Below are 25,888 nucleotides of genomic sequence, written 5' to 3'. Positions count from 1 at the left end.
CCGTGGCGCACAACATCGTTAGTCCCCGTCACACATACTTACCTGCCTAGCGACGTCGGCGAACTGCCTCTTTTCTAAGGGGGCGGTTCGTGTGGCGTCACACAGCAGGCGGCCAATAGAAAAGGAGGGGCGGAGAGCAGCCAAAGGAAAGACACGCCCACCTCATTGCCGGCGGGCGCAGGTAAGGTGTTGTTTGTTATTTCTGGGGTGTCACACGTAGCGATGTGTGCTGCCTCAGGAACAACGAACAACCTGCATCCTGCAACAGCAACGATATTTGAGATTGGAACGACGTGACAACGATCAATGATTAGGTGAATAATTTTGATCGTTAGCAGTCATTCGTACATTTCACACGCAACGACGTCACTAACGAGGCCGGATGTGCGTCAGGAATTCCGTCACCCCAACGAAATCTCGTTAGCGATGTCGTTGCGTGTAAAGTGGCATTTAGCTGAGGAAACCGTCCTACTAAGGAGTTATGTAATACTCCCCGACTTTAAATGATAATCCCCAGAAATGCTCTTTTTTTGGCTGGCTGTATGTGGGCAGAGACCCCAACATGCAAATCATTGACTTTCCATAATGCTCGTTACTGGCGGTTAGCTTGTCCAAGCGCCTGACCAGCTGGAATCGAGTGGCGAGCATTTTAGTGCTCACCCATCACTAATAATGACCTCTACGTGGACCCCAGCTTCAGTGATTGTAAGTCCAAACCATGGAGTTAAGGGTACTTTACACGCTGCGATATCAATACCGATATCGCTAGCGAGCGTACCTGCCCCCGTCAGTTGTGCATCACGGGCAAATCGCTGCCAGTGGCGCACAACAACGCTAACACCCGTCACACGGACTTACCTTCCCTGCGACGTGGCTCTGGCTCGTGATCCGCCTCTTTTCTAAGAGGGCGGTTCGTACAGCGACGTCACACGGCAGCCATCCAATAGAAGCGGAGGGGCGGAGATGAGCGGCCGGAACATCCCGCCCACCTCCTTCCTTCCACATTGCTGGTGGACGCAGGTAAGGAGATGTTCGTCGTTCCTGCGGTGTCACACATAGCGATATGTGCTGCCGCAGGTACGACGAACAACATCGTACCTGCAGCAGCAACGATCTTTTGAAAAGGAGCGACGTGTCAACAAGCAACGATTTTTCACGTTTTTTCGCCCGTTAATCGTCGCTCCTTGGTGTTACACGCTGCGATGTCGCTAACGACTCTGGATGTGCGTCACTAACAACGTGCCCCGACGATATATTGTTAGCGATGTCGCAGCGTGTAACGCACCCTTATGTCCAAATCACAGAATAGGGGCAGATCTTTTAGTAATAGTTTTTTGCTCCACTCCTGATTTTGGCTTGGGCTAGCCATATATCCGTGTAAGCATTACCATCTGAGAGAAAGGGGACAATGGTTTTCTCAGATGTTATCAAAGTTGTGTCCTTTTTTTCATTCTAGCATATTGAACTTTTATAGCCATGGACTCTTGATTATCTAGATAAAACACGGATGAGGAGTATAAAGCGTGCGTCCCTAGTATCTCATGAATTCCCACACTTTAATGGCAGAATCTGATGAGATTAAGACTGGGTCTCATGGACCGGACACACGGTCCTATTTCTTAAAACTGATGTGTATATGGAGCAATAAAACTTTATGGGCCAGTGCGCTGTCTAAGGAAAAAAATGGAAAGCACTAGGACATGTCACAGGGATGTGTGCATGCTGCCTTACAAATAGCATAGCGCTTAAAACGGTCCTCTGAGCAAATAATGATCTGTGCTTACGATAGGGCATCAATATCAGATCTGTGAGGGTCAGACATCCTTCACCTGCATCAATCCACTACTACCTAACATTCAGCTGGAGCTGCTTGGTGGGGAAGTCCGACATCCTTCACCGATCGGCTCCCACCTAAAGTTTGGTTGGAGCTGTTCCATGGGGTGGTTGACATCCGGCACTGATCTACTCTTACCTAATATTTGGCTGGACCTGCTCAGTGTGGGTCCAACATTCAGGCCCAATCTGCTACTACCTTCCATTTGGCTGGAGCTGATCGGTGGAAGGCCAACACCTGGCACTGACCTGCTTCTACCTTTCAGCTGGAGCGGCTCGGTGGTGGTCTGGTCTGATATCTGGAACCAATCTGCTTCCACCTAACATTTGGCTGGTGCTAGTCGGTGGGGGGGCCAACATCCGGCACTAATCTGCAGCTACCTCGCATTCAGCTGGAGCTGTGTGGTGGGGGGGCAACATCTGACACCAATCTATTACCTCGCATTCAGCTGAAGCTGTGTCAGGGGGAGGGGCATTGGGGTGTGCTATACCCCAATGATCTTATACTGGTACCCTATCCTTTGTAGGGATCCTAAATATAATACACTCTGAGATCCCCTTAGAGAGCCTGCGGTTTGCACCTTGTTATTCTTAAAGTCACTTTGTATGTTTTTGTTTTGTTTTTTTTTACAGAATTTGGCACAAATGTGGTCCTATCCCCCCATCCCACACAGGAGGGCTTTTACAAAGCTGCAGAATGGGTGTATGAGGGCATTTTTCTTTTGAAATTTTGTGGAAAATTCATGCGCCACCTTGCAGAATTTGGCACAAAACCACCCCCCCAAACAATTACCAAAGACAAAAGTGACGTTAGAAACTAAATGCAAATAATGGCTCCGTGTGGGATCATGTACCCTCCACTGGGGGCCATATAACCACTCGGGGGGAGGCCCACACCATGGAGGCCAGCGTGTCCCCACTCCTGCCCCACCCTGAAGGATATTCTGCAGCCTCTTCGTGAGCAGAGTCTTCCCGACGCCGGAGGGCCCGAGAACCAAACACATGATCCATCAGCTGGGAGCTGCCCGCCCGCTCTGCTGCACAGCAACTAGCAGCGTCACGCGCTCGCCTTGCCGTGACGTCACTTCCGCTCCCTGGCCGCAGGAACCGCCTTGAAGTTTCCGGAAGCGGAAGTGTTGTTTTCTTCGGTGTCAGACTCCCGTTCTCTCCGGTGTCACGATGGGAAAAGGAGGCGGCACGTTTGAGAGGCTTCTGGGTGAGGAACACTAAGAGGGGGATGTGAGGAGGAAGCTCTCCAATCCGGGAAGTGTAGTGTCTTCACTGTGGAGACCGCCATTGACCATTGTGTGCAGTCATCAGTTGTAAGAGGCATTTCCCCTGGTCTTATCAGATGGGTTTACTGTTATGTGTGTATATATAAACCTATATGGGGCGTACTGGGCGACCCTCCAGTCACTGGCATCTGTGCAGTGTGTCACACAGGTAGCCATGGTGGCTAGTGGAGGAGGCGTGTAATGTGGCCCCGGCTGCCACCCCCCGGAGTGTCCCCGGCTGCCACCCCCCCGGAGTGTCCCCGGCTGCCACCCCCCGGAGTGTCCCCCGGCTGCCACCCCCCGGAGTGTCCCCGGCTGCCACCCCCCGGAGTGTCCCCGGCTGCCACCCCCCGGAGTGTCCCCGGCTGCCACCCCCCGGAGTGTCCCCGGCTGCCACCCCCCGGAGTGTCCCCGGCTGCCACCCCCCGGAGTGTCCCCGGCTGCCACCCCCCGGAGTGTCCCCGGCTGCCACCCCCCGGAGTGTCCCCGGCTGCCACCCCCCGGAGTGTCCCCGGCTGCCACCCCCCGGAGTGTCCCCGGCTGCCACCCCCCGGAGTGTCCCCGGCTGCCACCCCCCGGAGTGTCCCCGGCTGCCACCCCCCGGAGTGTCCCCGGCTGCCACCCCCCGGAGTGTCCCCGGCTGCCACCCCCCGGAGTGTCCCCGGCTGCCACCCCCCGGAGTGTCCCCCGGCTGCCACCCCCCGGAGTGTCCCCCGGCTGCCACCCCCCGGAGTGTCCCCCGGCTGCCACCCCCCGGAGTGTCCCCCGGCTGCCACCCCCCGGAGTGTCCCCCGGCTGCCACCCCCCGGAGTGTCCCCCGGCTGCCACCCCCCGGAGTGTCCCCCGGCTGCCACCCCCCGGAGTGTCCCCCGGCTGCCACCCCCCGGAGTGTCCCCCGGCTGCCACCCCCCGGAGTGTCCCCCGGCTGCCACCCCCCGGAGTGTCCCCCGGCTGCCACCCCCCGGAGTGTCCCCCGGCTGCCACCCCCCGGAGTGTCCCCCGGCTGCCACCCCCCGGAGTGTCCCCCGGCTGCCACCCCCCGGAGTGTCCCCCGGCTGCCCCCCCCCGGAGTGTCCCCCGGCTGCCCCCCCCCGGAGTGTCCCCCGGCTGCCCCCCCCCGGAGTGTCCCCCGGCTGCCCCCCCCCGGAGTGTCCCCCGGCTGCCCCCCCCCGGAGTGTCCCCCGGCTGCCCCCCCCCGGAGTGTCCCCCGGCTGCCCCCCCCGGAGTGTCCCCCGGCTGCCCCCCCCCGGAGTGTCCCCCGGCTGCCCCCCCCCGGAGTGTCCCCCGGCTGCCCCCCCCCGGAGTGTCCCCCGGCTGCCCCCCCCCGGAGTGTCCCCCGGCTGCCACCCCCCGGAGTGTCCCCCGGCTGCCACCCCCCGGAGTGTCCCCCGGCTGCCACCCCCCGGAGTGTCCCCCGGCTGCCACCCCCCGGAGTGTCCCCCGGCTGCCACCCCCCGGAGTGTCCCCCGGCTGCCACCCCCCGGAGTGTCCCCCGGCTGCCACCCCCCGGAGTGTCCCCCGGCTGCCACCCCCCGGAGTGTCCCCCGGCTGCCACCCCCCGGAGTGTCCCCCGGCTGCCACCCCCCGGAGTGTCCCCCGGCTGCCACCCCCCGGAGTGTCCCCCGGCTGCCACCCCCCGGAGTGTCCCCCGGCTGCCACCCCCCGGAGTGTCCCCCGGCTGCCACCCCCCGGAGTGTCCCCCGGCTGCCACCCCCCGGAGTGTCCCCCGGCTGCCACCCCCCGGAGTGTCCCCCGGCTGCCACCCCCCGGAGTGTCCCCGGCTGCCACCCCCCGGAGTGTCCCCGGCTGCCACCCCCCGGAGTGTCCCCGGCTGCCACCCCCCCGGAGTGTCCCCGGCTGCCACCCCCCGGAGTGTCCCCGGCTGCCACCCCCCGGAGTGTCCCCGGCTGCCACCCCCCGGAGTGTCCCCGGCTGCCACCCCCCGGAGTGTCCCCGGCTGCCACCCCCCGGAGTGTCCCCGGCTGCCACCCCCCGGAGTGTCCCCATTTTCCATATATCCAGCCTTCACAGGATTTCTATCAGGTGTCTCAGGATGAATACAGCTATAGCTTCCTCATAAGTAATGTAGGAAGCAGAAAAGGTTAAATCCTAGGGGGTTGAAAGCGGTTAATAAGAGCCACCCAGCAGGATTTTCGTGTATATTAAGTAAAGCCAGTGCTATACTGGTGCTAGTATGCTGAATGTAACCATACCGTTTGTTCTGAGATTGGAAGTTTTATTTCAGAAATATGTGCAAGTAACATTCCAGCAATGCACTGCTATTTGATTGACAGGTGCAGCAGAAAGGTAATATGTGGGTCAGGTCTTGCTATCTATGCCTGTCGCTGTCTCCCTGCCTGGCCTTCCTCCCCCTGTCACCGTCATAAACGTTATTTCTGGTGCAGGCAGACAATGAAGGACGGGAATAGATAGCAAGACCCGACTCATATATTCCCTTCCTGTTGCACCTGTCAATCAAATAACAGTGCATTGCTGGAACTTGCACATATTTCTGAAATAAAACATCCAATCTCCGAACAAAAGGTATGCTTACATTCAGCATCCTAGTGCCAGTACTGGTTTTACTATATATATGAAAAACCTGCTGGCTGGTTCCCTGAGACGTAATAAACTGTGTGCTCATCTGCTGGAATACCCAGTACATTTTAATTAATCTTTTCATCTCTTTAAGGAGTTTTCATGTGAAATAGAAAACAAGCGGGGAAGGTACCGTTGTGAATCCTAACAATGTGCACTGTACAGTGTGTCCCCCCCCATATCCTGGCCACCGCCATTAACTTGAGAATGGCGGCAGCTATAGGCATAGAAGTGGTGTCTAGGTATAGTAAAGTATCCATGCGCTATGCAATGAAACCACCTATAGCGCCACCTGGTGGAAAACAACAGAGTTAACATTTTTATCTTGAAAACGGAATGAGAGGGGAAAAAAAGGGAATTACAAAGTTGTAGGGCATCATCAATTCAATACGAATCGACACCTTGCATACAGAAATGCTATGATTAGAACGTGTAAAACTCACAAGGCTGCGGACGTGAAGCGATACCTCATGGAGACCTTCCTACAATTCATTGGGTATGGTGGCTGTGTGGAGTGGCCTCCATGCTCACCTGACCTGACCCCATTGGACTTCTTTCTGTGAGGTCACATCAAACAGCAGGTGTATGCGACCCCTCCACCAACATTGCAGGACCTAAGACGACGTATCACAGATGCTTATGCAAACGTGTCGCCTACCATATTGCACAACGTGCATCAAGATACAGTATAGTGTCCAGAGTCCAGATGTGCATTGCAGCTGACGGTGGCCACTTGGAGCATCAAAGTTACATGAGCGCCATATACGTGACCAGCATTCAATGTTTTGGGGGGGGGGGGGGGGTTCATGGGTTTCATATCATAGGATTTCTGTATGCAAGGTGTCGATTCGTATTGAATTGATGAGGCCCTACAACTTTGTAATTCACTTTTTTTCTCTATCTCGCTCTGTTTTCGAGATAAAAATGCTAACTCCGTTGTTTTCCACCAGGTGGCGCTACAGGTGGTTTCATTGCGTAGCGCATGACTACTTTACTATACCTAGACACCACTTTTATGCCTATAGCTGCTGCCGTTCTCAAGTTAATGGCAGTGGACAGGATATGGGTGGACACACTGTATACTCAGTTAGGATTCTACTCGTTCGCAGGTCCCACGGTTGTCACAAAGCTGGACATATGCCTTTTGCATACTTGTTGTCACATTCTGACTGCTTTCTCTTCTGTTTCTCTCAATGCTTCCACTCCAGTTTTGTACTTTGCCCAGTAAACCTCTTTAAAGCACCACTTCAGTGTTTTATTAATTAATTATTTAATTAAGCACTGTAGTGGAGCTTTAAATGTAAGTCCCCTACCTCCTGCCTTACACTTGCCCTTCATCTGTTTTCAGCATCGCTCCCATTGGTCTCTGTATATGTGACTTGCCGGCAGCTCCAGTGTTTCATGGAGCGCACCGGAGGTCACAACTCAATGTAAGTCTATGAGTGCATCATAGACTAGTAATGAGAGCTTGTGACATATCTTCTGACTACTGGCCAGTCAGAGGCTATAGGCACAAGATGGCACCACAGGACTGGAGTGGCACTGAAAAAAGGTGAATACATGGGAAGGTAAGTATAATACTGGGGCTAGGGGATTTATGTTTAAAGCGCCACTCTAGTGCTGAAAAAAAACCTACACTCTTGAGTGGGGCTTTAAAGGAAACCTTACATCTGGATTAACACCTATAAACTAATTTATATGGCAGCATCTGTCTTTTAAGGCTGAATACAGGCAATTCCATTGTGTGGGGAACCTTTAGGGTAAGTTCACACAGTGCGTTTTTCGGGTGCGTTTTTGGCCTCAAAACTGCATGATTTTGCTTCCCCAGCAAAGTCTGAGTTTTCATTTTTGCTGTCCGCACACAACTTTTTTTTTTTTTTTTTTTTTTTAAGCTGCGTATTTGAGCTTAAAAAAAAAATGGACATGTCAATTCTTTCCTGCGTTTTTCTGCGTTTTCCCCCCATGCAATGCATTGGAAAAACACAGAAAAATGCAAAGATCAAAACGCAGACAAAAACGCACCAAATCGCGGTAAAAACACATGCGTTTTTTGCAGGGCTGTGGAGTCAGAGTCGGAGCTCATTTTGGTGGAGTCGGAGTCGGTATAAAATGCACCGACTCCGACTCCTAAAATCTATAATAAATTGGGGACAGTAGTGCAATTCAGAATGTGCTGAATATTTTACTAAATAATAACATTTAGTATTATGCTTATATTTAAGTGAAAAATTTATTGTAGTACAATGTGAACTTCAGACATTTAATTATTTCTTTATCGCTCCTAATTGGGAGACCCAGACGATTGGGTGTATAGCTACTGCCTCCGGAGGCCACACAAAGCACTACACTTAAAAGTGTAAGGCCCCTCCCCTTCTGCCTATACACCCCCCGTGGGATCACGGGCTCCTCAGTTTTCATGCTTTGTGCGAAGGAGGTCAGACATCCACGCATAGCTCCACTGTTTAGTCAGCAGCAGCTGCTGACTATGTCGGATGGAAGAAAAGAGGCCCCATATAGGGCCCCCAGCATGCTCCCTTCTCACCCCACTTTTGTCGGCGGTGTTTGTTAAGGTTGAGGTACCCATTGCGGGTACGGAGGCTGGAGCCCACATGCTGCATCCTTCCCCATCCCCCTTAGGGCTCTGGGTGAAGTGGGAATTTACCGGTCTCCAGGCACTGAGACCGTGCTCCATCCACAGCCCCTGAAAGGAACTGCTGCATATGGAGCTGAGTATCGTCAGGGACAGGACCCTGCTTCATCAAGGTACTCTGTGTCCCCACACAGACGCAGGCACACTGCAGCATTGCTGGGTGTGTTAGTGCGCCGGGGACAACAGCGCGCACGCTTGTGCCACTGCTCACTACAGCTCTGCTGAAGGAGTATATGTATTTGGAACTGCCGCGCCGGCCGCTGCTGTCAGTTTGCTGCGGCGCGGCTGGGACTTGTGGTGCGCCGGGGACTTCCGCGCTGGCCGTGCATGTATGACGGCCACGCTTATTACTCGAGTCCCCGGCTTTTGCGGCCTAGTTTCATTTCGTTCCCGCCCCCAGGCCTGCCAGTCAGGGGAAGGGCGGGACGCTGTGCAGAATGTCAGCACAGAGGGCTGGAGTCTACTTTACATACTCCAGCCCTCACACTGGGCACAGTGGGACACCAGTTTCCCGCACTTTGTCTGAGGCACGCCCACGGTCCGCCCCTCTTCACAGAACGCCGGCAGCCATTCCTGTGTGCAGTCTGAGCTGGAGAGGGGAGACAAGTTTTGGGAGACCCAGACACGGGATTCTGGCGACCACACACCCGCGTTTGAGCGGGCGGTAAGCGGCGCCTCTGGTGCTAAACCCACTAGTGCCGAAGTGTACATTTGTATTTTTATGCTTGTACGCTATACATTGCATGTACGGTCGCTGGTGCTTCCTGGCTATATACCCTCCTAGATTGCTCAGAGGAGACAACAGCATGTCATCCGCAAAAAGCAAGGGTGCCAAGGCACAGGCTTTCTATGCTGCTTGTACCGCATGTGAGGCTTCTTTACCGGCAGGTTCCACTGACCCCCACTGTGTGCAGTGCTCGGCCCCTGTGGCAACTGCTCGGCCGGGGCCTCTGCTAGAGGTGACCCAGGGAGAACCACCTGTGAATACTGTCCAGGTGACGGGGACAGAGTTTGCAGCTTTCGCTGATAGATTGTCTGTGACTATGACTAGAATTCTAGAAACGTTGCAGTCTAGACCAGTAACTCAGACCATGGGCACTGTTCAATCATTGCCCCCTGGTCCCCCTCTGTTGGAACAGCCCCGGGCTCCGGGGGTGTCCCATGCATCCCAGCGTGACGGTTCGGACACGGACGACAGTCCCAGACAGCCTAAGCGAGCTCGCTATGAGCGGCCCTCGACTTCATCACACTGGTCAGGGTCCCAGCAGGAAGGCTCTCTGTGTGATGAGGCGGAGGTAGCTGATCAGGATTCTGATCCTGAGACCGCTCTCAACTTGGATACACCTGATGGGGACGCCATAGTGAATGATCTGATAGCGTCCATCAATAGAATGCTGGATATTTCTCCCCCAGCTCCTCCGGTGGAGGAATCAGCTTCACAGCAGGAGAAATTCCATTTCAGATATCCCAAGCGTAAATTGAGTTCTTTTCTGGACCACTCTGACTTTAGAGTCAGTCCAGAAACACCACGCTTATCCAGATAAACGTTTCTCCAAACGGCTTAAGGACACACGGTATCCCTTTCCTCCTGACGTGGTCAAAGGCTGGACCCAGTGTCCCAAGGTGGATCCCCCAATCTCCAGGCTTGCGGCTAGATCCATAGTTGCAGTGGAGGATGGGGCTGCACTTAAAGATGCCACTGACAGACAGATGGAGCTCTGGTTGAAATCCATCTATGAAGCTATCGGCGCGTCGTTTGCTCCAGCATTCGCTGCCGTATGGGCACTCCAAGCTATTTCAGCTGGTCTTACACAGGTTGACACTGTCGCATGTGCATCTGTGCCGCAGGTGGCATCCTTAACCTCTCAAATGTCTGCATTTGCGTCCTACGCGATTAATGCTGTTCTGGACTCTACGAGACGTACGGCAGTGGCGTCCGCCAACTCCGTGGTTTTACGCAGAGCCTTGTGGTTAAGGGAATGGAAGGCAGATTCTGCTTCCAAAAAGTGCTTAACCAGTTTGCCATTCTCTGGTGACCGACTGTTTGGTGAGCGGTTGGATGAGATCATTAAACAATCCAAGGGTAAGGATTCATCCTTACCTCAGCCCAGACAAACCAAACCCCAGCAGAGGAGGGGACAGTCGGGGTTTCGGTCCTTTCGAGGCTCCGGCAGGTCCCAATTCTCCTCGTCCAAAAGGACTCAAAAGGATCAGAGGAACTCAGATTCTTGGCGGGCTCAGTCACGCCCAAAAAAGACAGCCGGAAGACCCGCTACCAAGGCGGCTTCCTCATGACTTTCGGCCTCCTCTCTCCGCATCCTCGGTCGGTGGCAGGCTCTCCCGCTTTGGCGACATTTGGCTGCCACAGGTCCAAGACCGTTGGGTGAGAGACATTCTGTCCCACGGGTACAGGATAGAGTTCAGTTCTCGTCCTCCAACTCGATTCTTCAGAACGTCTCCGCCTCCCGACCGAGCCGATGCTCTTCTGCAGGCGGTGTGCACTCTAAAGGCAGAAGGTGTGGTGATCCCTGTTCCTCTTCAGGAGCAAGGTCACGGTTTTTACTCCAATTTGTTTGTGGTGCCAAAAAAGGACGGATCCTTCCGTCCCGTTCTGGACCTAAAACTTCTCAACAAGTACGTAAAAACCAGACGGTTCCGGATGGAATCCCTCCGCTCCGTCATCGCCTCAATGTCTCAAGGAGATTTCCTAGCATCAATAGACATCAAGGATGCTTATCTCCACGTGCCGATTGCTCCAGAGCATCAGCGTTTTCTACGGTTCGTTATAGGAGACGAACACCTTCAGTTCGTAGCTCTGCCTTTCGGTCTGGCGACAGCCCCACGGGCCTTCACCAAGGTCATGGCAGCAGTAGTAGCAGTCCTGCACTCTCAGGGACACTCTGTGATCCCTTACTTAGATGATCTGCTTGTCAAGGCTCCCTCTCAAGAGGCATGCCAACACAGCCTGAACGTTGCACTGGAGACTCTCCAGAGTTTCGGGTGGGTCATCAACTTTTCCAAGTCAAATCTGACCCCGACCCAATCGCTAACATATCTTGGCATGGAGTTTCATACTCTCTCAGCGATAGTGAAGCTTCCGCTGGACAAACAGCGTTCACTACAGACAGGGGTGCGATCCCTCCTTCAAGACCAGTCACACCCCTTGACACGCCTCATGCACTTCCTAGGGAAGATGGTAGCAGCAATGGAGGCAGTCCCTTTTGCGCAGTTTCATCTGCGTCCACTACAGTGGGACATTCTACGCCAATGGGACGGGAAGTCGACGTCCCTCGACAGGAACGTCTCCCTTTCTCAGGCGGCATAGGAATCTCTTCAGTGGTGGCTTCTTCCCACCTCATTGTCAAAGGGAAAGTCCTTCCTACCCCCATCCTGGGCGGTGGTCACGACGGACGCGAGTCTGTCAGGGTGGGGAGCGGTTTTTCTCCACCACAGGGCTCAGGGTACGTGGACTCAGCAAGAGTCCACCCTTCAGATCAATGTTCTGGAAATCAGAGCAGTGTATCTTGCCCTACAAGCCTTCCAGCAGTGGCTGGAAGGGAAGCAGATCCGAATTCAGTCGGACAACTCCACAGCGGTGGCATACATCAACCACCAAGGAGGAACACGCAGTCGGCAAGCCTTCCAGGAAGTCCGGCGGATTCTGACGTGGGTGGAAGACACGGCATCCACCATATCAGCAGTTCACATCCCAGGCGTGGACAACTGGGAAGCAGATTTTCTCAGTCGCCAGGGTATGGACGCAGGGGAATGGTCTCTTCACCCGGACGTGTTTCAAGAGATCTGTCGCCGCTGGGGGATGCCGGACGTCGACCTAATGGCGTCCCGACACAACAACAAGGTCCCAGTTTTCATGGCGCGGTCTCACGATCACCGAGCTCTGGCGGCAGACGCCTTAGTTCAAAATTGGTCGCAGTTCCGGCTCCCTTATGTGTTCCCACCTCTAGCACTGTTGCCCAGAGTGCTGCGCAAGATCAGGTCCGACTGCCGCCGCGCCATCCTCGTCGCTCCAGACTGGCCGAGGAGGTCGTGGTACCCGGATCTGTGGCATCTCACGGTAGGCCAACCGTGGGCGCTACCAGACCGACCAGACTTGCTGTCTCAAGGGCCGTTTTTCCATCGGAATTCTGCTGCCCTGAACCTGACTGTGTGGCCATTGAGTCCTGGATCTTAGCGTATTCAGGATTATCTCAAGACGTCATTGCCACCATGAGACAAGCTAGAAAACCAACCTCCGCCAAGATCTACCACAGGACGTGGAAGATATTCTTATCTTGGTGTTCTGCTCAGGGAGTTTCTCCCTGGCCATTTGCATTGCCTACTTTTCTTTCCTTTCTACAATCCGGTTTGGAAAAAGGTTTGTCGCTCAGCTCCCTTAAAGGACAAGTCTCAGCGCTATCTGTATTTTTTCAGAAGCGACTAGCACGGCTTCCTCAGGTACGCACGTTCCTGCAAGGGGTTTGTCATATCGTCCCTCCTTACAAGCGGCCGTTAGAGCCCTGGGATCTGAACAGGGTTCTAGTTGCTCTCCAGAAGCCGCCTTTCGAGCCTATGAGGGATGTTTCCCTTTCTCGACTTTCACAGAAAGTGACTTTTCTAGTAGCGGTCACCTCGCTTCGGAGAGTGTCCGAGCTAGCAGCGCTCTCATGCAAATCTCCCTTCCTGGTGATTCACCAGGACAAGGTGGTTCTGCGCCCGATTCCGGAGTTTCTCCCTAAGGTGGTATCCCCCTTTCATCTCAATCAGGATATCTCCTTACCTTCTTTGTGTCCTCATCCAGTTCATCAATGTGAGAAGGATTTGCATTTGTTGGATCTGGTGAGAGCACTCAGAATCTACATTTCCCGCACGGCGCCCCTGCGCCGCTCGGATGCACTCTTTGTCCTTGTCGCTGGTCAGCGTAAAGGGTTGCAAGCTTCCAAATCCACCTTGGCTCGGTGGATCAAGGAACCAATTCTTGATGCCTACCGTTCTGCTGGGCTTCCGGTTCCCTCAGGGCTGAAGGCCCATTCTACCAGAGCCGTGGGTGCGTCCTGGGCATTACGGCACCAGGCTACGGCTCAGCAGGTGTGCCAGGCGGCTACCTGGTCGAGTCTGCACACTTTCACCAAGCATTATCAGGTGCATACCTACGCTTCGGCGGACGCCAGCCTAGGTAGACAAGTCCTTCAGGCGGCGGTTGCCCACCTGTAGGAAAGGACTGTTTTTACGGTCCTGTCACGAGGTGTTATTTTACCCACCCAGGGACTGCTTTTGGACGTCCCAATCGTCTGGGTCTCCCAATTAGGAGCGATAAAGAAGAAGGGAATTTTGTTACTTACCGTAAATTCCTTTTCTTCTAGCTCCAATTGGGAGACCCAGCACCCGCCCTGTTTTCTTAGGGATTTTTGTTTTTTCGGGTACACATGTTCATGTTAAATGGTTCAGTTCTCCGATGTTCTTCGGATTGAATTTGTTTTAAACCAGTTATTGGCTTTCCTCCTTCTTGCTTTTGCACTAAAACTGAGGAGCCCGTGATCCCACGGGGGGTGTATAGGCAGAAGGGGAGGGGCCTTACACTTTTAAGTGTAGTGCTTTGTGTGGCCTCCGGAGGCAGTAGCTATACACCCAATCGTCTGGGTCTCCCAATTGGAGCTAGAAGAAAAGGAATTTACGGTAAGTAACAAAATTCCCTTCTTTTATGATACAATAATCAAGATATTTAGATAGAACATAAAATATATGTATTAGAATACAACTTTAGAACACAAAAAAACTAATAAATTGTAAATATGTAATACAATATACAGTATATATATACATACAAGATAAATACACACACAAGATATATATGTAATCTACTGTATATTACATAGTGTATTACATATTTACAATTTATTAGTTTTTTGTGTTCTAAAGTTGTATCCAATAAATATATTTTATGTTCTATCCAAATATTTTGATTATTGTATCATAAAAATTATTAAATGTCTGATGTTCACATACACTACAATACATTTTTCACCTAACTATAAGCAATATATGTAGGAGTCGGTGCAAGAGAAATTGAGGAGTCGGAGTCGAAGGTTTGGCTTATCGACTCCACAGCCCTGTTTTTTTGCCGCGGGTGCGTTTGTGCGTTTTTAGCGGCCAAAAAAGCAGCGTAAAAAAACGCCGCGTGTGCACATAGCCTTACAGTAGGTGATGCTCTACTTTTCATACTTCTTGGTAAGGACCTTGACTAGTCGACAAGGCGTACACTATGAGACGACCACTCCTGCCCCATCTCCCGATAGCAAGCCCACAGAGGTTTGACTGATCCCCATTTGGCCTCACTCTCCTCCCAGATCTTTGGCTGATTGTGAACACCCAGGTTTTTGGCATGCTCAGTGGTCCCCCCACTTAACTGCCAGAGGCTTGATGTCGCAAGCGGACGACGACCGTTTCGCTCTGTAACACGCGCTTTGACTTGTTACAGCGCGAAACACCCGTTGTCCGCTTGCCGCTCCCGCATTCCCCTCTCCCCCACATGCTGTAATTCACATGCATTGAATAAAGTTGAAAAGCCTCATGGTGAGATGCCGCCTTTCTTCCTTTGCTTGGATTTTTTTGTATCCCTTTGCATTGATAAGCACAGCAGACTACACTTCAGTACAGTAGTAAGAGGTTTGTGACCACGTACCAGGCCAGAATAAGGGCATTTCTTTGCCATGCCCTGGACATACCTGGAAAGTAAACTACTCTGTTTCCTCTGTTCTTTTGCTAATGATTCTTTCTTTCCAGATAAAGCCACCAGCCAGCTGCTACTGGAGACAGACTGGGAGTCCATTATGCAGATCTGTGACATGATCCGCCAAGGAGACACTCAGTAAGTTTGATGTTGTAGTAAACCTTCAATGAACGTTAATGTAATAAACAGAAACGGTTCCGCACTGAACCGTGCAATACCTTACACTGAATATCTTAGAACAGCCTCAGTCCTCCTTTTAGAAGAAATGGTAATGGGTGCACGTGGACGAGGAGAGGAGATATCCAGAACAGAAGTCCATAAATTAGAAAACCATGGCATACACCATGCAAGATCCAGAAAGTGCTTTTATTCAATATAGTGTGCAGGTAAAATAGCGGGGAAGAGAGAGCCGGGTGCAGGCCCCCCAAGGACGACGGCCGTTTCGCACCTTGTGTGCTTCTACGGGTCCTTTAATGAATTAATCTCATACTTCTGATGTTATTCACTTATCACTGGGTGGTGAAACGTTTTTGACAGTGTGTCAGTATCTTGGCAGTTGTAGTGCTGCTATGAGGGTTGACAGTTGGTGTCGTCAGCATACCAAAACCTCCTGAAATAAGCAGAATTTTCTGTAATGTGAAACTAGTGTGTCACTCGTTTGAGGGTAAGGGGTACTTTGCACCCTACGACATCGCAAGCCAATTGTAGCGATGCCGAGCTCGATAGTCCCCGCCCCCGTCACACATGCGATATCTTGTGATAGCTGGCATAGCGAACATTATCGCTACGGCAGCTTCACACGCACTTACCTGCCCTGCGATGTTGCTCTGGCCGGCGAACCGCCTCTTTCCTAAGGGGGCGGGTCGTGCGGCGTCACAGTGACCTCACACGGCAGGCGGCCAATAGAAGCGGAGGGGCGGAGATGAGCGGGACGTAACCTCCCGCCCACCTCCTTCCTTCCGCATTGCAGACGGGACGCAGGTAGGAGATGTTCCTCGCTCCTGCGACTTCATACACAGCGATGTGTGCTGCCGCAGGAACGAGGAACAACATCGTACCTGTCGCAGCAGCGGCATTATGGAAATGACCGACGCTGCAGCGATCATACAAATTCGACACTTTTGCGCTCGTTAATCGTAGTAAAAAGGATTCACATACTGCGAGGTCGACAACGACGCCGGATGTGCGTCACTTTCGATTTGACCCCACCGACATCGCAGCTGCGATGTCGTAGTGTGCAAAGTACCCCTTAGACTAGGGCTGCCTGCCACACGGTGACTTTGGCAGGTTAAGATCACTATGCTCCGCTACTTCATGGGGCAATACAAGTGAATGGGGGTCACATTGTGATCCCTAGGGCAATGCAACTCAAGCAAGTCCCAAAACATTAGTCCTGGTTGGATTTTTTGTGACTTTCTTGATATGGTACTCTAGGGGTTGTAACCTGACCCCATTCACTGTATTATGTTACATCAGATCTTTGCCCATGTTACTTTTGTCACAGCCAATTTTGCTTTGTGGCCCTAATCTAAACCTTCTGTATAGTCGCTTCACCCTATAATGAGCTTATGCCACTGCTTGGGTCCCTTACATGGTTGCCGAATGAAGCATTACGTAACGTTCATAGAAATCTATGGGCTAGCCACATAAGGCATTCACAGTTGGGGTTGAAAAGCTGCATTAGCTAGAAAAGGGAATGCAGAGAAGGGGAACATGGGCCGCCAATACAGATGGACACAGTGAAGGGTGAGGAGACCCCACACTAGGGGGCACCCCATGGCATGGACTGTTAGGGATGTAATGAGACATTTGTTTAATGTGTCAGATGACATGCTTTTTTCACTTTCAGAGCCAAGTATGCAGTGGGGGCCATCAAGAAGAAAGTCAATGACAAAAACCCACATGTTGCCCTCTTTGCTCTGGAGGTGAGTTGTGGGGACCCCTTGGTCCCTCATGTGTAGAGCGGCGGCAGCACCACTACCACACCTGAAAACTGCCAATATTTTGGGGTTGAAGGTTGAAATCTATTGAGTGTACACAGGTGTACATTATGTCCTGTACGCTTTGACTGGGAGATTTCTCTAAGATAGAGTACCAGTCATGCACAACTGTAGCTTTTTTAAACATATTTTGAATGTTCCATTGCATAATAATTTTTTTCTACTAAAACAATGTCCTGTTCCAATGGCCATAATCCCTTGTATTGTAAATGCTGCAGAAAATCCGCTAGGTTTAACAGTTGAAGTTAAGTGGATGTGATTTAATAAACTCAACTCATACCATAATCTGGCAGGCGATTTAGCTTGCCCAAACCACAGGCAATATAAATCACAGCATGATTGCAACCAGATATATTATCCTATGACATGCTAGATAATATACTTTGAAGATCCCGATCGGGGAGCATAGCTAGAGACCAGACTAGTGTGGCTCTGCCGTCCATCCCGCCTGCCCGGCCAACTTCTCCCAGTGCTGCATCAGCAGGCCTCTTCCTCATATGTATATAAAGAGAGAGCTGTCAGTGAGCTGCTGTGGAGCAGGGAAGAACAGGACTAATCAGTGCATTTCAGATTATAATATACCTGGCTGTAATTCATATTGTCCATGCTTTGGGTAGTATGAATCTTCTGACAGGTTCCGTCTGGCCAGGGCCACACGGGGCACTAGTGCGATGCTCGCATGACACTCGGGTAGCGCTGGCAGTACAGCAGAGCCGAGTGTCATGCTAGTATCCCTGCGACTGAGGTCCGACTGTGCTAGCGGACCTCAGCTGCGGGGGGCGGGCTGGCACTGCGGAGGGGTGGTCCAGTGCTGTGAAGGGGAGGGATTTACCTCCCTCTCTCCTCAGTAGCCGGCTATTGCCATTCTCGATTTTTCTCTCGCTCCATACACTTGAATGGGTGCGAGAGAAAGAGTCGCTTTGCAGTTGCAGCATGCTGCGATTGTTTTCTCGGTCCTATTAGAGCCGAGAAAACAATCTCTCATGTGTGCTGACACACAGGCTAATATTGGTCCGCGTGGAATGTGATGTTTTATCACACTCCACTCGCACCGATTTTCTTGCCATGTGGCTTAGGCCTTTAAAGTAAATGTTGACCTTTTTGTTTTTTCTTCGGCGCTCCATTGGGAGACCCAGACGATTGGGTGTATAGCTACTGCCTCCGGAGGCCACACAAAGCATTACACTAAAAAGTGTAAGGCCCCTCCCCTTCTGGCTATACACCCCCCGTGGGATCACGGGCTTGCTCAGTTTTCAAGCTTTGTGCGAAGGAGGTCAGACATCCACGCATAGCTCCACTGTTTTTAGTCAGCAGCAGCTGCTGACTATGTCGGATGGAAGAAAAGTGGGCCCATATGGGGCCCCCAGCATGCTCCCTTCTCACCCCACTTTTGTCGGGTGTTTGTTAAGGTTGAGGTACCCATTGCGGGTACGGAGGCTGGAGCCCACATGCTGTTTTCCTTCCCCATCCCCCCTCAGGGCTCTGGGTGAAGTGGGATCTTACAGGTCTCCAGGCACTGAGACCGGGCTCCATCCACAGACCCAGAGAACCTGCTGGATATGGAGCTGAGTATCGTCAGGGACAGGGCCCTGCTACATTAAGGTACTCTGTGTCCCCGTACACATCGCGCACACACACACCAGCATTGCTGGGAGTGCTAGTGCGCCGGGGACAACAGCGCGGAGCGCTCGTGCTATTATTCACGGCAGCTTTGCTATGTGAATTTATGTATTGGGAACTGCCGCGCCGGGCCGCTGCTGGGTGTTTTTACACTGTGGCGCGGCTGGGACTTGTGGTGCGCCGGGGACTCCGCGCTGGCCGTGCACATAGGACGGCCGCGCTTATTACTCGAGTCCCCGGCTTTGCGGCCTAGTTTTCGCTTCGTTCCCGCCCCCAGCCCTGCCAGTCAGGGGAGAGGCGGGACGCTGTACAGAAAGTCAGCGCCGAGGGCTGGAGTCTGCTTTGCATTCTCCAGCCCCCTTAACTGGACACAGTGGGACGCCGGTTTCCCGCTCTTGCCTGGGGCACGCCCACGGCCCGCCCCTCGTCACACGAGCTGGAGAAGGACGCCGGCAGCCATTCCTGCAGTCCGAGCTGGAGAACGGAGACAAGCTCTGGGCAACCAGTCACAGGACTCTGGCGACCACACACCCGCCTATAGGCGGGCGGTAAGCAGCACCTGAAGTGCTGACCCCACTAAATACCGTTGTGTCCATTTGTATTTTATGCTTACACTGCACTGTAGGTCGCTATTTTTGGCTATATGCCCTCTTAGATGGCGAGACAACAGCAGCAAAAAAGCAAGGGTGCTAAGGCACAGTTTTTCTAGGCTGCTTGTATTGCATGTGCTGAAGTGTTCATTTGTACTTATGCTTGTATGCTATACATTGCACTGTACGGTCGCTATTCTTGGCGATATTCTCCTAGATGGCTAGACTACAGCAGCAAAAAAGCAAGGGTGCCAAGGCACAGGCTTTCTAAGCTGCTCATATTGCATGTGCTGAAGTGCTCATTTGTACTTTATGCTTGTATGCTATACATTGCACTGTACGGTCGCTATTCTCGGCTATATGCTCCTAGATGGCTAGACTACAGCAGCAAAAAAGCAACACAGGCTTTCTATGCTGCTTTTACTGCATGTGATACTGTTCCACCGGCAGGTTCCACTGACCCCCGTTGTGTGCAATGCTCCCCTGTAGCACTTGGTCAGCCGGGGTCTCTACTAGAGGTGGCCAAAGGAACCACCTGTGAACCCTGTCCATGGACAGGGACGGTGTTGCAGTTTCGGCTGATAGATTGTCATGGGATAGTGACTTACAGTCCAGACAGGCCATGGGCAATCTTGATCATTGCTCCCTGGCCACCCTCATTTGGAACAAAATCAGTGCTCCGGGGGGGTCCCAGGCATTCCAGGGTGAAGGCTCTGACACGGACGACAGTCCCAGACAGCCTAAGCGAGCTCGCTGTGAGCGGTACTCGGCCTCATCACTAGTCAGGGTCACAGCAGAGGACTCTCTGTATGATGAGGCAGACGTAGCTGATCAGGACTTTGATCCTGACACCGCTCTCAATCCGGATACACCGGATGGTGACGCCATGGTGAATGATGGCGCGGTATCACGATCAAAGAGCTCTGGCGGCAGACGCCTTAGTTCAGGTTTGGTCGCAGTTCCAGCTACCTATGTGTTTCCCCCTCTGACACTGCTGCCCAGAGGGCTACGCAACATCAGGTCCGTTTGCCGCCGCGCCATCCTCATCGCCACAGACTGGCCGAGGAGGTCGTAGTCCCCGGATCTGTGGCATCTCACGGTCTGCCAACCGTGGGCACTACCAGCCCGGCCAGACTTACTGTCCTGAATTCTACGGCCCTGAACCTGACGGTATGGCCTTTCAGTCCTGAATCCTAGCGTCTTCAGGATTATCTCAGGACGTCATTGCCACCATGAGACAGACTAGAAAACCGACGTCTGCCAAGATCTACCACAGGATGTGGAGGATATTCTTCTCTTAATGCTCTGCTCAGGGAGTGTCTCCCTGCCCATTTGCATTCCCTACTTTTCCTTCCTTCCTGCAATCTGGTTTGGAAAAAGGTTGTCACTCGGCTCCCTTAAAGGACAAGTCTCAGCGCTATCTGTATTCTTCAGAAGCGCCTAGCACCACTTCCTCAGGTACACACGTTCCTGCAGGAGGTTTGTCACATTGTCCCTCTGTACAAACGGCCGTTGGACCCATGGGATCTGAACAGGGTACTAATTGCTCTCCAGAAGCCGCCCTTCGAGCCTCTGAGAGATGTTTCACTCTCTCGACTTTCCCAGAAAGAGGCCTTTCTGGTAGCGGTCACGTCTCTTAGGAGAGTGTCCGAGCTAGCAGCGCTGTCATCCAAAAGCTTCCTTCCTGGTGTTTCACCAAGGCAAGGCAGTGCTGCGCCCGATTCCGGAGTTCTCCCTAAGGTGGTATCCCCCTTTCATCTCAATCAGGATATCTCCTTACCTTCCTTTTGCCTCATCCATTTCATCGATATGAAATGGATTTGCATTTGTTGGATCTGGTGAGAGCACTCAGAATCTACATTTCCCGCACGGCGCCTCTGCGCCGCTCGGATGCACTCTCTGTGCTTGTCGCTAATCAGCGTAAAGAGTCGCAGGCTTCCAAATCCACCCTGGCTCGATGGATCAAGGAACCAATTCCTGAAGCCTACTGTTCTGCTGGGCTTCCGGTTCCATCAGGGCTGAAAGCCCATTCTACCAGAGCCGTGGGTGCGCCCTAGGCATTACGGCACCAGGCTACGGCTCAGCAGGTGTGCCAGGCAGCTACCTGGTCGAGTCTGCACACTTTCACCAAGCATTGTCAGGTGCATACCTACGCTTAGGCGGATGCCAGCTTAGGTAGAAGAGTCCTGCAGGCGGCGGTTGCCTCCTTGTAGGGAAGGGCTGTTTTACAGCTCTAACATGAGGTATTAATTTACCCACCCAGGGACAGCTTTTGGACGTCCCAATCGTCTGGGTCTCCCAATGGAGCGCCGAAGAAGAAGGGAATTTTGTTTACTTACCGTAAATTCCTTTTCTTCTAGCTCCAATTGGGAGACCCAGCACCCGCCCTGTTTCCTTCGGGATTTTTGGTTGTTCGGGTACACATGTTGTTCATGTTGAACGGTTTTCAGTTCTCCGATGTTACTTCGGATTGAATTTGTTTAAACCAGTTATTGGCTTTCCTCCTTCTTGCTTTAGCACTAAAACTGAGCAAGCCCGTGATCCCACGGGGGGTGTATAGCCAGAAGGGGAGGGGCCTTACACTTTTTAGTGTAATGCTTTGTGTGGCCTCCGGAGGCAGTAGCTATACACCCAATCGTCTGGGTCTCCCAATTGGAGCTAGAAGAAAAGGAATTTACGGTAAGTAACAAAATTCCCTTCTTTGCTGTGCTGTATGCTATGTAGACTTCTGCTGGGAGACTGAAAAAACGCATGTAAAAAAATGCAGAAGCGTTTCTGAGCTAAAATTGCATTAACAAAAGCTGCTTCTCATCTGCACAAAAAAGTAGAAAAAATGCGTTATTGAGAAAACATTGTCATTGCATATTTTGATGTGGACAAAAAAACCCTGCTTTTTTGCACGTTGGAACTTGGCTTCAATTATTTTTTTTTCCACACTAGGAAGACCGTTTTAATGTAGTTAAGGACATTTTCTGGACTTGAGCTGTATTTCTGAAGTCAGTCTGTGAATCCTGACAGTGTGCATTTGACGCCAGCAGGATCCCCATTAATTGACAGATCAAGCGGGCAGTCACATGACTGACAGTGCAGTCTGCAGATTAGTAGTCACATGAGGAATACATTCTCATTTCTTTGGATGGGTGCAATGAGAGAATCAATGGACTTGTGAGCCGCAGTGTACAGATTACATATCGCCTGTCTGCTGTCATAGTGTGTGTACCTCATAAAGCACATGCCATATACTGCCGGCCAGGTAACACCGGGTCAGATCTGCTGTTAGATATACATTGTAGGGCTCGCCATTGCTTTTCTATTGTCCTAGCACAGGACTCACACATGAGACACTTATGTGATAGCATTATCACTTCTAGCTGCCATTTATCGCAGTGCTCTGGGTTATATGATTGTTAGGCGCTCTTCACGTATTAGTGAAACGTTCCCAGTGACATTGTCAGTATGTGTAGCTTTGTGCTCCATCTTTTGGGTGAATGTTCTCACTTAACTCTATATTTCCTGCAGGTGTTGGAATCTGTAGTGAAAAACTGTGGATCGACTGTACATGATGAAGTGGCAAATAAGCAAACGATGGAGGAGCTGAAAGAACTGCAAAAGGTGCTATCGGATAATATCTGGAGGCTTTACTATGGCATATATGGGATTAGATGGAGGGGATGCTCCCAGTCGTACCGCATCTTCTTCATGGGTTATATCTGATATTGTAGCTCAGCCCCTAAGTGGAAATACTAGATACATGGGGGGGCCATGTTTTCAGCTGTGCACACTGTAATTCAGACTGATTGCATGATGTAATTTAAGATATACAATAGCTACAATGCAGGACATGAAAGGGTGGAGGCTGTGTAGTAGCCACAGGCCATAGCTCTGGACTCTGCTCTGTGCACACCGCCGTCTGGGAAGCACCCGAGTCATGTGACTGTGTCACAACTTCCTGCTCCGTCAGGTGAGCTGTGTCATTGAGCTCCTGACTCATTCTTCTGTTCCTGGGTTGTGCCATACAGATAGCACTGTTTGTAAGGTCGCTGATAGTGATCATTATGGGCCTGGAGCTTCATTAGATGCCAGGCCCACCATTGCTGTCTCTAACGGACCTTTGCATCTAGCATCAGGTGGAACCAAATGTGCGGAACAAGATTCTGTATCTGATTCAGGCCTGGGCCCATGCTTTCCGTAACGAACCCAAGTATAAAGTGGTACAGGACACCTACCAAATCATGAAGGTGGAAGGTAAGGCTGTATCTGTGTAGTCTGGAAATTGGGAAGTCTCATGTGTAGTGGCCTCTCATGTTTTGGGGACGTTTTTTTTCCAATATCATGGCTGATTCTGAGAATCTTTTATTGTATCCATTGTTGTTGGGCCTTAAGGTATTTTATAGTCCCTGGTGGACGCTGATGTATTGTTTTGTGTCCAGTTCTCAGAATGTTTACACCTCATGTTTTCACTGCATTTAGGTATCTTTTAGACACTGGCAACATTTTTTAAGCTGAAGATACTGCAAGAAAACACCAGTGGTATTTTTTCTGAAGTGTTTATGAGGTCACATCAAGTCATTTTTACACTGCGGTGTATGTGTTCATTTCTTTTGACTTTTTTAGGAATTTATCAGGTGGATTCCAGGCTGAATCCACCTAAAAAAGGCGCATTTTGCACATGCCCTTAAAAGTATGGTTTGTTTATCAAGATAAGTAAGAAGTTCCTTTCTTGTAGCCATTGAAAAAAACCCAAGATTATGTTCTTTAACATAGTCTTGTTTTTCCAGTGACTGGGAATCTAGGGTTTTGATTGTGGTGCATTCTATTGTAGAGTATAACCTGGTATTTAACTATTTACTTTGCTGATTGTATGTTCTCCCCGTGCTTGCGTGGGTTTCCTCCGGGTTTTCCGGTTTCCTCCCACACTCCAAAGACATACAGACAGGGACTCTAGATTGGCAACACTGTCCCCATTGGGGCTCACAATGTATGTAAAGCGCTGTGGAATTAATAGCGCTATATAAATGAATAAAATTATTATTAATTATTATTATTTCCTGCCATTTCTTGAGAGGGATATCTTATAGCCCGGCGTTGTAAGTAGTATGCACAAAGCAATTCTGTACCTCTATTGGAAGCTATTTTCTGCCTATTATGTTAGCAGTATTCTGATCTGGGTTGTTAGTGATGGGGCTCCCTAGCTTGATGTATGGCAGAAGTCATTGATTGCTTTGACCTAACTTTTGTTCTGTTTATAGCAATATCTGCCTGCAGCCTCAGGTGCTGCAAAGTTTTATTTGTAAGTTTTTCAGACCTATTTTTTTCTTTTTTTCTTTTTTTTTTTTTTTATGTTTCAGGGCATAATTTTCCTGAGTTCAAGGAAAGCGATGCCATGTTTGCAGCAGAACGTGTAAGTATGGTTATGTTTCCAAGGGGGACCGAGATTTATATGGTGTACAGTGAAAAGATGTCATCACCTATCAGTAGGATAGGTGACATCTCACCTGATGGGTGGGTGAGGGTCCAACCGCTGAGATCAGAACAATTTTTATCCCTGGAGCATCAGGTCAGATGCCCAACCTCCGCTCCATTATTTTTTAATTTTTTTAATTTTTTTATCTGGCTGCTAAACTAAGTAGTCTCTAAGTGAATGATTGACGTGGCATGTGCCTTTCTACTCAGTTTTCACAGTGATTAAAAGGGCCCCCCCATCACTGATCAATACAGTATCAATTATGGTTTGGAAAGGCGCTAATTTGTTTTCATCCTGTAAAGAAGACTGGCTCTCGAGGAGTAATCCTGTTACCTTTGTGATCTCATAGGCTCCTGACTGGGTGGATGCTGAGGAGTGTCATCGCTGCCGTGTTCAGTTTGGTGTGGTTACACGCAAGGTTAGAGGCTGCTAATATTCCATGACTATATACTGCCTCGAGCAATTTGTTTCCCTTTACCTTCGTTGTTTTTACACTATATGGACAAAATATTGCCCAACTTCCTTGAAACACTCAAGGAAAGACATAACCATAGATACAGATTTCCTTCAACACTATCACATGATTCTACAGCTAAATTGTGATGGTCTTATCGAAAGGAGGTTCAGTTTGCCCAGTGGATGGCCTGATCACAGGAGGGTTGCCCATCTCATCTGCTGCTGGTGGTGGCAGTAATATACAAGCAAATGGCTAGGATTGTATATATGTATATATGTTGTATACAACAGCTGCTGCATCAAGGTGGGGACCACAGGGAAGGTGCTTCCTATGTAACCCCATAAGTGCAACACAATCACTTGGTTGCCATTTTTTATTTGAACCCTGAACCCCCAACCACAAATACTCACTGCTACGTGAACAGAAAAAATAAAAAAAAAGTTGTGGTCTGAATGTGGCAATGTCGAAACAAAGACATATCTCCATTGCTTATAGTCGAGGATCTAGTGTCCTCCATGCTTACACGTCTATCCTCTCTGTTATAGCATCACTGCAGAGCCTGTGGCCAAATATTCTGTGGAAAGTGTTCCTCTAAATATTCCACCATCCCCAAGTTTGGCATTGAGAAGGAAGTGCGTGTGTGTGAGCCCTGCTATGAGCAGCTGAACAAGTAAG

General features: G+C 51.1%; 2 protein-coding genes across 5 annotated transcripts in view; one reads left to right on the top strand and one right to left on the bottom strand.

Moving 5' to 3' along the window:
* ARL16 (ARF like GTPase 16) overlaps positions 1-2,922 on the bottom strand; it is a 40,228-nt gene extending 37,306 nt beyond the window's left edge. For both annotated transcript variants that reach the window (XR_012754256.1, XM_075349516.1), the window contains exon 1: positions 2,778-2,922. Coding sequence is in view for 1 of the 2 variants with exons in the window: in XM_075349516.1 (XP_075205631.1) it covers positions 2,778-2,837 (60 nt within the window). In the remaining variant the exon portion in view is untranslated. The remainder of the gene's footprint in view (positions 1-2,777) is intronic.
* Positions 2,923-2,930: 8 nt separating this feature from the next.
* The window catches only part of HGS (hepatocyte growth factor-regulated tyrosine kinase substrate), a 126,242-nt gene continuing 103,284 nt past the window's right edge, over positions 2,931-25,888 (top strand). For 2 of the 3 annotated variants that reach the window (XM_075349514.1, XM_075349513.1), the window contains exons 1-8: positions 2,931-3,049; positions 15,136-15,220; positions 16,932-17,007; positions 22,812-22,904; positions 23,414-23,537; positions 24,641-24,693; positions 25,106-25,174; positions 25,759-25,883. In XM_075349514.1, the coding sequence (XP_075205629.1) occupies positions 3,013-3,049; positions 15,136-15,220; positions 16,932-17,007; positions 22,812-22,904; positions 23,414-23,537; positions 24,641-24,693; positions 25,106-25,174; positions 25,759-25,883 (662 nt within the window). In that variant the 5' untranslated portion in view covers positions 2,931-3,012. The remainder of the gene's footprint in view (positions 3,050-15,135; positions 15,221-16,931; positions 17,008-22,811; positions 22,905-23,413; positions 23,538-24,640; positions 24,694-25,105; positions 25,175-25,758; positions 25,884-25,888) is intronic. The other variant, XM_075349515.1, reaches the window with a different exon arrangement.

The sequence above is a fragment of the Anomaloglossus baeobatrachus genome, chromosome 5 (assembly GCF_048569485.1).
Source record: "Anomaloglossus baeobatrachus isolate aAnoBae1 chromosome 5, aAnoBae1.hap1, whole genome shotgun sequence".
Classification (NCBI taxonomy): domain Eukaryota; kingdom Metazoa; phylum Chordata; class Amphibia; order Anura; family Aromobatidae; genus Anomaloglossus; species Anomaloglossus baeobatrachus.
Note: the sequence above shows the minus strand (reverse complement) of the source record. Positions and strands in the feature narration are given on the sequence as shown.